At 54.5% G+C, this 12,155-nt stretch overlaps 1 protein-coding gene across 1 annotated transcript in view; it reads left to right on the top strand.

Annotated features, from left to right (window-relative positions):
- ARNT2 (aryl hydrocarbon receptor nuclear translocator 2) overlaps window positions 1-12,155 on the top strand; it is a 122,575-nt gene that overhangs the window by 23,046 nt on the left and 87,374 nt on the right. Inside the window, exon 5 of the mRNA XM_035024268.1 lies at window positions 588-801. Coding sequence (XP_034880159.1) covers window positions 588-801 — 214 coding nt within the window. The remainder of the gene's footprint in view (window positions 1-587; window positions 802-12,155) is intronic.

The following is a 12,155-nucleotide window of genomic DNA, read 5'->3' as shown; positions in this document are numbered from 1 at the left end:
GGGCTGTGCCGGGCTGCCTCCCAGCATTGCTCTGTCTGTCCAGGAGTTCTGGACGTTTGACAGATGTGCTGATGTGAAGAGAGACTCTTGTATCCACTGCCAGCATTCAGCTGGGAGTTCAGGACAAGAGGCGGCGGGCGTGCACCACCATCGTGGGGCAGTGGCTGGGAGACTGTCCTCGCTCTCCAATCTCTCTTCCCCTTCCCTTCCTGCCACCTTTTGTACCGAGCACTGTGTGCTGGGCCTTTCTTGTGCAGTTTGAAGATGTAGGTGAGGCTGTTCACACCTGGAAGCCCGGCACATTCTGGTGATCACTCCTTGCTTTCCATCCCTGCTGGGCTGGAAGTTTCCTCTCTCCCTAAGAGAGGGCTGGTTAAATCAGGACCAACAGTGTTTACAGTAGCTGAATCTTAGAGCTAGGACAAGCTTTGTGCATTTTAAGCTTATTTTTCAATTATAAAAATCAGAGTTTCTAAAACTATTTTTGTGTCACAGTGAGGGAATAAAAGTTGAAGGTTGCTGATATGAAAATTTAATTAGACTGGATTTGTCCGTGCTCTGTCCTCATCTCGATCTTTTCTTCCCAGGAACTGAAGCACCTCATCCTCGAAGCAGCCGATGGATTTCTGTTTGTAGTCGCGGCAGAGACAGGACGAGTGATTTACGTGTCTGACTCCGTCACCCCCGTTCTGAACCAGCCCCAGTCAGAGTGGTTTGGGAGCACCTTGTATGAACAGGTGCATCCCGACGACGTGGAGAAGCTGAGGGAGCAGCTGTGCACCTCAGAAAACTCAATGACAGGTCAGTGTGGCTCCCTCCATGAGACTGTTTGACCCTGGACAGAAATGTCTTTCAATAAACAGATCAGGAAGCTGGAGGTCAGAAAAAGTTGCCTAAAGGTGAGGGCATATATTTGATTCGGCTTGTGCAATGGCTTCATTTACCCTGGAACTTTTGAAAAATTCATTTTTTTTTTTTAAAGATTTTATTTATTTGACAGAGAGAGCGAGAGAGCACAAATAGGGGGAACAGGAGAGGGAGAAGCAGGTACCCCACCAAGCAGGGAGCCCGATGCGGGGCTCGATCCCAGGGCCCTAAGATCATTACCTGAGCCAAAGGCAGACGCTTAACCATCTGAGCCACCCAGGCGCCCCTGAAAAATTCATTTTTAATACATGAATTTTTTTAATTCATTTTTTTTTCCTGTGTTTTACCTGCAATTAGGGGATGTTGTCACTAGGAGGCGATATTGGTACATTAGCCAGAACCACATATTCTGTGATAAGGTTTATGCCTCAAGTGTTGCTTTACGTGTGATCCTGATCATGGTCGTTTATTACCTAGGCTTTAGTTTGCTGCCATGGAGTTCCTTATTGCAACATTTAAATAAAGCCCGTTTTGCTATAATGCAACATGCATGTTCCTGGCAATCACTGCAGTATACAAACTCTTGAAATAAAAACTGCAGGGCTTATGGGGAAGAAATGGGTTAGGACCACACAGTCAAGAATGAATCACTGACAGAGAAAAACAAGAATAGGAGCCTAGTAGAAATGGGAGCATAATTTTATACATTAAATGCTTAAGAAATTCATAAATATAAGCATAACTATGGCTCTGGACCTTGAGGCTGGTGTGAGATTTACTCGTGGAGGTGAGTCCTGGAAGGGTTGCCCCTTGTGTGTTTTTGTGTGGTGGTACAAGGATAGTCCTGTGAAGTTAGACGTCAAAAGAGAGTTGTGACAGCAGATACGGATGGGGTGACTCATAACGCATGACAGCCTGGGGCTGGCGGGTGTCCGAGGTGTGTGTGGTTCCGTTCGGCTGGGTGCACTTTTCCATGTGTAGCGCTTCTTGCGGACAAAATCACGCATAAGCAGACACAAAATTCACATTATGCTCCGGTTGTTTCCCCCATCAATTGCTCACATTACAACACATTTGCATTTTCCGAACAAGTGTTGGAGTAGGGCTGACTGTGCTGTAATATTTGCATTCCTCTGTATGGTGGATATATTTGTGCTTTCAGGCCCCTGCCATATCGAGAGCAGCTGGGTCTGCACTGACTTCTGTGTCTGCCCACAGAGCCTCCCTCAGTGCTTTGCACATAGTAGGCGTTCAGCTGAAGCCTGGTGAATGAGTCAGTGCTTTGCTGATTGTATGAGTCTGCTCGGGCTGCCGTAAGACATACCACAGAACGTGGCCTGAACAGCAGAAATTTATTTTCTCTCAGTCTTGGACTCTAGAAGTCCAAGATCCAGATGTTGGCGGGTTTGGTTTCTCCGGAGCCTCTCTCCTTGCCTTCTCGGCATCATCTGCTCGCTGCATCCTCACAGGTCTGCTTTGTGGCCGGGCGCCCCTGATGTCTCTCTCCTCCTGTAAGGACGCCAGTCACAGGAGATGAGGGCCCCACTCTCATGGCTTTATTTAACGTGGATCATCTCCTTAAAGGCCCCATCTCCAAATGCAGTCCCGTTCTGAGGTTCCGGGGGTTAGGGCTTCAATATACTGATTTCGAGGGGACCCAGTCCAGCCCATAACACTCCTGATGAGACGGAGCTGAAAGTTTCCAGAAGCGACGGAGTACAGCTGTTTCTGGAGATGCTGGTAGTGTTCTCGGCATTGGCGTCAGTGACGTATTAAGAGGAGGGGGAGGGCGGGGGGTTCGGGTGTGAGGACGGGGTCTGTGCTGTGCTCCCCTCGTGTCTCTGTAACCGTGACACCTGGCCCGGCACGGAACTCCATGCGTAGGTCGAACGACGACGCTACGCGCTCTGCTGTCCCAGCCTTGAGCCGAATTAGAGAGCTCCATATAGAAATTTCTAAGGAAGACACCTTACAAAGTTAAGCATTCCAGAGGGACGTGAAAAGGAAAATAAATGAATTTAGCCGTTGACAGCTAAAATCGCCTTTTCCGTAAAGAGCCGTCTTTCCCTAGACTTCTGTGTCTGACCACAGGAGGTGGCTTTGTGAAACCCAGTCCGGAGCCCGGGCTGGGGCAGATGGCGGCAGGAGTGATGGTCACGGGGAGGTCAGTCTCTGGCCATGGGTTTAGCTAACTAACTCACTAGAGCGGAGTGGACCCTTCTGCCCATGGGAAGCTTTAATGGCAGAGTTTAAAGGGACAGTGTGAACCCCATTTGGACAGAGTGTCCTCGGGGTGGGCCCTGGACGGTGGCCCCAGCCGCCAGAGCTCGGGTAGTGGAGGCATTCCCCGAAGAAGACAGAAGACCTGCTGGACGGTGACCAGCGAGGCCTCTGAGCTTCCTTCCGCTTGAGCTCCTCTTACGAGGAGCAGGGCAGGCTGGGGAGGGGTTCCTGTGCTCAGGGAGGAAGAGAGGACTGGTTCTCCCAGGGCTGCAGAGGTGTGAGGTGACTCCCAGCACATACAACCTAAAAGCTCGTAGACCCAGTGGGGAGCTTGGAAGAGCTCAGTGCAGCAGGGAGCTGCGGCTTGGACGGGCTTCGGGTTTTGCGGGCGTTCAGGACGGGGGCAGGGGCTGGGCTCTCCGACCAGCCAACACGTAGCTGTACTAAAACTCAGAATAACAAACCTCGGGGATGACATGATGCCTCTGGTCATTGGACTGGAGTCTCAACCTCCTGTCTCTTCATTGCAGGCCTGGCAGGCAGGGCCGTGGCCCCCCCAGTGGGGGTCAGGGTGGGAGGGTGTGGGGCAGGGGGCCGGGCCTCATCCGTGGGACCTGCAGGTGGCCTGCGCTGGCTTGCGGGGCGTTGAGTAGGCTCGGCAGGAGGAGACAAGTCGCCCCGTGATGGCGGCGGGCCCACACACTCCTGCGCTGGCGGGGCCCCCGGGGAGGGGTGCTTGCACAGAGTCACAGGTCTGTGGCTGAGGTACTGGTGGAGTTACCTGTCCCTGCTGCAGAGGCGGGGATGACGTGTCGTGGGGGGCATCCTGTGGTGGCGGGGGCCGGGCTCCGTCTGCCGGGGTTCATGCAGGCGGGGAGGGTGGAGCCTTCACCCACAGCAATGGTGCTGATAGAGAAGAAGCCGGGCAGGCAGCCGAGGCCCTGTTCTGAGTCTCCCTTCCTGACCCTCCTTCCCCTCCTCCCCACCCAGGAAATTCCCAGCTCCCATTCTCCACTCTTGCCCATGGCCCCCATGTAGAATTGAATGCACTGATTCAAGAAATGGGGGGAGCTGGAGGAGAAGCTGGAGGATGAAGAGCTACGCCCCGGGCCATGGGCCCCGTGGCACCCCACCCCACAGGCCTGCTCGCTGGCTGGCAGGGCCCATGGGGAGACGGGCGGCATCGGCCCCGGACGCTCAGGAACGAGCATGTTCCTTCCCCAGGACTTGGATGGGCAGTGGGCTGAGGTGGGCATGGCTGAGGTGCTCTCGTCATGGCTCGTGAGAGCCCCATGTCTCTCAAGGGCTTATCTTGGCAGGAACTGAAAGGGACCTGCATCTGAAGCTGAGTAACTCTGCTCGTAAACCTGGAGGCTCTGTCCCCCAGCGCCTGGGGACAACGGGACTCTCCGTTCGTAGGCGTGATCGGAACGTTGAGGACATGGGATTCTAGAGGGTCCTAGGGGCGGGTCACCAGGTGGTGGTGCCTTCCTCCCAGAGATGAGAGGTGGAGAGGGAGAAGCAGGCTGCCCACCGAGCAGGGAGCCCAACGTGGGGCTCGATCCAGGATCCCTGAGACCATGACCTGAGCCGAAGGCAGACGCTCCCCCAAAGGGGTCACCCAGGCGCCCCCAGAGACCTCTACTCTTACAGAAAAGTGGCTGAGCAGCCAGCTTGGGTTCAAGTGACGGAAAACCAACCCCAGCTGGCTTGAGTGGAAAAGGAACTCTATCGGCTCACGTCCCTGGAAGGGCCTTCCGGCTTCAGGCACAGACGCTGATCAAACACTGCTAACAGTCATTCCTCATTATCCGCGGCTTTGCACTTGTAAATTTACCTCTTAGCAAAATTTGTTTGTAACCCCAAAACCAGTGTACAGGGAGCGTTCGTGGGCATTTGCACCCGTGTGTGGGCGGGGGTTGGGGGGTTGAGGACTGGAGTCACGGGTGCGCACGTTTCTAGCCAAGGTCAAACGAGATGATGCTCTGCCCTCTGTTCCAGCCCTTTTTCGCTGGAAATTAGCACTCTTCTTCTAGTGTATTTCGTGCCTTGTTGTTTGCATTTTTGTGCTTTTTGATGGTGATCTTGCAATTTAAAGTGACCCTCGAGTGCTGGTGGTTGAGTGCAGGGGGCGGTCGTGTGTCCGAGCAGCTTCTCAGACGTGGGGCACGGCGCCGGTGGCTGGCAGTTCGGGGGTAATGGAGAACAGCATCCGGTAAGCTGTCTTTACGCAGAAACACACCTAAGATGCGGTTCTGTATCCACGGGGTGACAACCGGGCTGTGTCCGGAGGCTGGCAGGAGCCCGTCTTCCCTGCAGCAGCGGCTCAGTGTTTGCAAACTGGGTGTTTGCCGCGGCGATAAAACCTAACTATGGTAGGTAACAAGAATCGGCTGCACGTCTTCTCCCCATGTCCTAGCTTTGTTGTGTTAGGCATGCTGATGTACAGAGCACTGCACATACTCAGTGCGTACACTTCGATGAGCGTGGACAGATGCGTCCACCACGATACCGTCACCACCGTCAGGGTGCTCAGCATGTCCAGCAGCGCCGGAAATTTCCTCGTGGTTTTTTTGTGGCTTTTTTCTTCCCTCCCTCCCGTCCTTCCTTCCTTCCTTCCTTTTATTCTTCTTTCTTTTCATTCTTCTCTGTTTTTGTGGTAAGAGCACTGGACATGAGCTCTATCCTCGTACGGTGTTTCAAAGCACGCGTTTCTGCCTTGTTAACCACGGACACAGTGTTGCCCAGCAGACTCTAGAACGTATCCACCTGGCATAACTGGAATTTTGTACCCAGTAAGCACCACCTCCCCAGTTCTCCATCCCCCAGCCTCTGGAAACCATCCTGTTCTCCGCTTCTGAGTTGACTACTTTAGATTTCTCCAGAAGGGGAATCATGCAGTGCTTTTTTGGAGACAGGCTCATGTCACTTAGCGTAACGGCCTCCAAGTTCATCCATGCTGTCGCAAATGATAAGATTTCCTTTTTTTTCTTTTTTTTTTTTTTAAGGCTGAATGATATTCCATTGTACATGTATACCACGTTTTCTGTGTCCGTCTATCTGTTGGGGGCATCAGGCTTGTTTTTGTATTTTGGCAGTTGCAAACATGGGGTGCAGACATCTCTTTGAGATCCTGATTGCAGTTCCTTTAGGGCAGATGCTGTACCCAGAAGGGGGATGGCCTGGGCTGGGCGGATTCTCAGGCAGGCCCTCCTCATCCAGCAGAGGTGTTTCTTAGCAGCTCTGAGCTTTTACTACCAGCTCAACAACACCGGCAGAAACAGACTGCCTTCTCTGGGAGCTCCAGCAAATATCCCAGGACCGGCTCCCTGGGCTCTGCGTGGGCCACCTGCCCCGCCCTGCCCAGTTACGGTGCCGAGGGTGTCTCAGCTAGGGGTGAGGCCAGGTCTCTTCCCCAGGCGCATGGGCCTAAAGGTTAGGGGGAGGTGACTCCCCACGGGAAATCGGGGCCCTCTCACTGATGGGAGGAAGGCTTACTGGCCGGCTGGGAAAGCTGGCCTCCGTGGTGTTAGAGGTGATCCTTACGGGAAAGAATGGGGCTTTCTACGGGATGCGGAGCACATTCTCATCTTCCAGGGAATGCTTGGGATATTTGGGTTACAGGCTCCTGAGTTGGAGGTGTGGAAGATGGGAGGGATCAGATAAAAGTTCAGGGGCCGGTTTGCTGCGGAAATATTTCTTGTGCATGTCTGAGTGACCCGGGGCCCCAGCCCACATGCTGTGGGGAAGGAGGGGAGCTGAGGAGAGGCCCAGAGCTTTCCAGGTGATCCTGCCCCGAGGGGTGGGGTTCAGATGGCAAGCAGCACAGCGAGCTGCCCGAGCTGCCCAAGGGAGCCCAGAGGGAGCCCAGAGGGAGCCCAGAGGGAGCCCAGAGGGAGCGAGGTCTCTGTGTCTGTGGCCTTCCCCAAGCTCCCCCCTCACCCCCGCCGAGGCCCCTGAACTCCGGCAGACCTTGATCCCGGGGAGCAGAAACTGGAGACCTCCCATCCGGGACCTGGAGCGCTGCCCTGTGTAGGAAGTGCCCAGCTCCCCAGCTGGGCCTCGGGTGTGGAAAAGGGTAACCCGTGGACTGTAAGGAGCCAGGTTTGTTTGGCCCATTACCCCCCACACCGCACCTCTGTGCTCCGTTCTTCCTTTGTTCAGAGAACTGGGTCAGCATTTTGGTTCAATATAGGGAAAAACTTTGCAATAGTTAGCACTGTGTGGTGCTGGAGAGGCCTGTGAGCCAAAGCAGGGTGAATTCTTCCCTCCTTCCATACTCCCCCTCCCCTTCCCTCTCCCCTGCCCCCCCCCCCCCCCTTCTCCCCTCCTTTCCTCCCTTCCTCCCTTTCTTTATCCAGTTGCTAATTCATTTAACCATTTGTGTATCCATTCAACAAATACCTGTTTGCACAACCAAGGAAAGGTCTTGTGGGATGCAGCCTGTCCTTCCCCACCCCAGACAGGAGTTCCCAGCTGCTGCTTAATGAATGGACCCCCCACCCCCCCTAGCTGTTCCAGCCCAGATTCTTTGTGATAATCTGGGGAGAGCCCGGGCCATGTGGGTCTCGGAGGGCTCCGGCCGGAAGGCCCCTCGTGCATGAGTCACAAGTCCCAATCAGCTGTGATTAAGCTCCCCATCTCCCAGAGTCCAGAGATGCTTTCAGCCTTGGGTCACAGGACTTGGCCGGGCCCTGGTCTGGGCCCAGATAGCAGCTCATGAGAGCGGGCCACCGGGGACCCCCGTTCAGGCGGCTCTGCTCATTGACCTGTCATCATTGTTTCTGTGAGGCACTCAAGCTGGTCATCCGCTCCAGTCTCTGCTTCTCTGGGAGAGGAGACACCTGCGGGACTCTGGGTGCATTTTGCTTTTATTTCTCATTCATCCTAACAGCGAAATATTAACAACTGTAATGAACGCTCTTACTTTTTTTTTTTTAAAGATTTTATTTATTTGACAGAGAGAGATACAGCGAGAGAGGGAACACAAGCAGGGGGAGTGGGAGAGGGAGAAGCAGGCTTCCCGCGGAGCAGGGAGCCCAATGTGGGGCTCGATCCCAGGACCCTGGGATCATGACCTGAGCCGAAGGCAGACGCCTAACGACTGAGCCACCCAGGCGCCCCAAACGCTCTTACGTTTTTATATCACTTTTTTTTTCTTTTAACCACTTTAGTGGATATCAACCCTGCTGAGCATTAGAACCAATCACACGGGGAGATGTGACAGTTATCCGCTCAGGCTCTGGGGACGATGCTGGGCACGATTACTCTGGAAAAGCTTCCCGGGTGGCTCTGATGCACAGAGTTGGACTGAGAACTGTTGCTCGCATGGCCTCATCACAGTCCCGTGCGGGGGGCTGTTGACCCCAGATCACAGGAGAGGAGCGTGAAGCTCGGGCTCCCCGACAGGTGCCCAGGGCCACACAGCTAAGGCCAAACAGGTGCTACAAAGTGGAGCTCGTTGTCGATGAAGACAAAGCTTTTGTGTCTTTGGGGGCATCCGGATACAAAGAAGCCTCGATAGCCTCGGCATGGCCTGGCCAGCCAGTCCAGTCAAAGTGGCCCAGCCCAGGATTTTGGGGCCCCTGACACAGGGGCCAGGCAGGCAGCCGTCATGGGGTTCAGGGCATACGGATGGTGAATGGTGTCAGAGCCCACACTGGGGTCCCTCGCCCCAGGGGCCTCCGGGGTCCTGCGTGATCTCGTGCAGTGGTTCTCCGAGTGTGATCTCTGGTCTCGCTGCCTGTGAACCTGTCCGGGATGCACGTTCTTGGCAGGAACCCGATCTACTGGATCAGGAGCTTGGAGGGCCCAGTAATCTGTATTTTGACTCACTTCCACATCATGCTGATGCACGCTTGAAGTTTGAGAACCGCCGGTCTGGGGCCGCTGTCCTGGGACTCAACCCCACGTCACCTGGACTGAGTCCACTTCTGTTTGCCCTTGTCATCTCTGACTGTAACTTTCATCTCTGACTGTAGCTTTCCTCCTCAGAAAAGTGGGACTGTAAGGCTTTGTGAAATGTCCTATTTGTCCTTGGAAGGTAAAGCCTGGTAAGATCTAGTGGGGTGCTCTGTGCGCCAGCAGCATCTGCACCTCTGGGAGCTTCGTGGAAATGCAGAACCACAGGCCCCATCCCAGGGGGCCTGACTCAGCACCGACATCTTAATGAAATCCCCCCAGGGGATTTATATGCACATAAATGTTTGAGAAGCTTGCACTACAGAATTCAGCAAGGTGTGCTGGGGCCTGGCAGCAGCTGGGGCGGGAGCCAGCCTTCAACGGCCTGCCAGGCGCTGGCTGGAGGTCTCGGGCAGGGCCAGGCATCTGGGAAGAGCCGTCTGAGGACGAGTGCTCTCTGGAGCTTGCTGTCCTCTCCTTGCCCCCCTCGCCGGCCCCGAGAGCAGCCCACACCAGCCCCAGGACCTCGCTCTGCAAGTCCACACATCACAGACTCGCCCCCGGGATCAGGAGGAGGTTTGCAGGGCTGGCAGCTGGCATCCTCCAGCGCAGAGCGGGAGAGCAAGGCCCCGAGGGCTAGAGGACCCAGGCTAGAGCAGAATTGAGCCCATGCTCACGATGCCACGGAGCCTGGCGGGCACGGCCTGGGACATGCGTGCCTGGGAAAGGTCTCAGCCCGTTCGGGACACTTCGCAGAAGAGGATGAGGACCAAACCAGGTCGACCTCAGCCGTGCTGTTGAGTCCTTCGGGGGAAGAATGGCAGGCAGATCATTGGTCCCTCAGGAGTTGTGTGAACTGTGAAGCCCACCCCTGCCGTGTCAGTTCTGGAAAAAAGACGGTCTCTTTCCAGCTGTCAGTCATGAAGGTAACTTCATGAAAACCATACTTGCAAATAGATAGCTTATTTTCTTTGCAACACCCGGGCTTTGTCCTTGGACCGATGCCAGAGTCTGAAATCCAAAACATGCTCGGCAGTCCATTTCTTGCCTTATTAGGCAACACACATAAATGGAGCAAAAAAAAAAAATCCTGATTTTATCTGAGTCAGCTATTAACAGTGTTATTGAGTTTCTGTTGTTTGAAATAGAAATAAAGTGTCTTAGTGGCAAGAAAAGCATGTTTATTTGATTTTGGCCCCTTGGAAATTGCTCAATGGTGGAGCAAACACCCGGGCCACCGCAAAAAGCGTTTGGAGTTGTGTTGCCTGAGGTGCTCGGTGTATGCACATGAGGGTGAAGCCTGAGAGTCACAGGCTGGTGATTTTTCATATCGTCACGGTGACTTTCCCGCTAGAAACTGCAGCCTGCTTAGATCTCTTATTCCCGATGTTGCTTGGGCGCCAGTTCAATTCTTTCTCGTGGCTATTTATGTAACCTGCCTTGTTTTGCTTCACTTCATACGTAGCATGCTGAAGCTGCCGGACTGTTTGTCTTTTGCTCTCATATCTTGTGTGGGAAGATATTTCATGAATCTGGATGGATTTCCAGCTCGGGCTGCTGGGTTCAGGATCACTCTGGTGTCCCAGCAGATAAATGAGTGGGAGCAGAGTCTGTGCACGTGCTCTCCAGGGGGACTCAGGGGTGAGGCCGGGGTGGGCTTGGGGGCTTGGGGGCTTAGGGAGGCAGCTGGGAGTGGTGGAAGGGTCCCCGCACTGGGAGGCAGAGGGACCTGGTGCCAGTTACAGTTTATGGCCCTTGACTTTGGGTGAGTGCCTTGACCCACCCCGGGCCTCAGTTTCCTCATCTGTAAGTGCAGGCGGCGCTACGTCCCCTGCAGGACTGCCCTGAAGCGTGCATGAATGACCCATGGGATGGTGTTAATGAGGGTGTTTGGCGATTGTAGAGCTTTCTTTCACTTTCTAATAATTGAGAATCCTGTTTAAACACTGGTGGGCTTCCAAAGTGTCCGTCTTGCTCTGCTGTATGTTCTTATCCCTCTAAAATGTGTCTGAGGATCTTGGCACTGTTCCCAAGGGAAGTTGGGTAGACTTTGAGCTGTCTTAGCTTTGCCCAGTGATCACGGCACAGCATTCCCCCTTCCAGCCCGTGCTGGACAACATCACACGTTCAGGAGGAGTGGAGGGGCGTGCCGATGCGCTGACCCTCTTTCCCTTTTGCATGCATGCATGCATGCATTCATGCATCCATCCGTCCAGCACGTGTGTACTGAGTACTAACTCACTTTGTGCGGGTGCTGTGCTGAGTGTTGAGGATGTAGAGCTCTGGGTGGTGCAGTCTGGCTCTCGGGGAGTTGATGGTTTAGCAATGAAGAGACACGCCAAAGAAATAATCACATAGAACATGTATCACACATCATGATGTGTGTTAGGCAGGAAAAGTCCATAGGGCATTGAGAACAAGTAATACGGGACTGGGCTTGTCTGGCAGGTGGGACGGGGCCCCTGGGAGTGTGTGAGGAGCTGAAGGTGGCCGGTGGGACATGGTAGAGGGTGGGGAGAGTGGATGCTCATTCCCACGGCAGTGAACACCAGAGGAGTCCCGTGACCGAGCTGCGGAGCGCAGAATGTGTTGTAGGGGGGCCGGGCCGGCTGGGGGAGTCAAGGTGGTGAGGGTGCTGATGGTGTGCAGGGGAGACGGTGCACGGGGGCTGGGGCGCTGTAGGATTCTGCCCTCAGCACAAACCAGGCAGCTGAAAACCACAGGAATCGATTCTCTCACGGTTCCAGAGGTCGGAAGTCTGACATCAGGATGTCAGCAGGCTTGGTTCACTTTGTAGGCTTTGCAGGGCGTCTGTTCTGTGCCTGTCTCCTGGTGTCCGGGGGTGGCTGGCATCCTGAGGCTCCCTGCTCTGGCTGCATCCCTCCCGTCTCTGCCTCGGCCACACACAGCATTCTCCCTGTGTTTCTGGGTCCAGAATGTCCTCCTGTCTTCAGGGCCCATCCCTAACCCAGTCCGAGTCATTTTAATCTATTTATGTCTACAAAGACCCTATTTCCAAGTGAGGCCATATTTGCAGGTTCTAGGGAGACATGCATTTTGGGGCGCACTGGCCAACCCAGTGCAGGGATAGTGGGGACTCGGGGTTCTCGGGCAGCACGACCAGCGGGGAAGCTGGTCCACTCCCTGTAGCTCTTTCCCTACCC

The sequence above is a fragment of the Mirounga leonina genome, unplaced genomic scaffold (assembly GCF_011800145.1).
Source record: "Mirounga leonina isolate KUSES-001 unplaced genomic scaffold, KU_Mleo_1.0 Mir_178, whole genome shotgun sequence".
Classification (NCBI taxonomy): domain Eukaryota; kingdom Metazoa; phylum Chordata; class Mammalia; order Carnivora; family Phocidae; genus Mirounga; species Mirounga leonina.
Note: the sequence above shows the minus strand (reverse complement) of the source record. Positions and strands in the feature narration are given on the sequence as shown.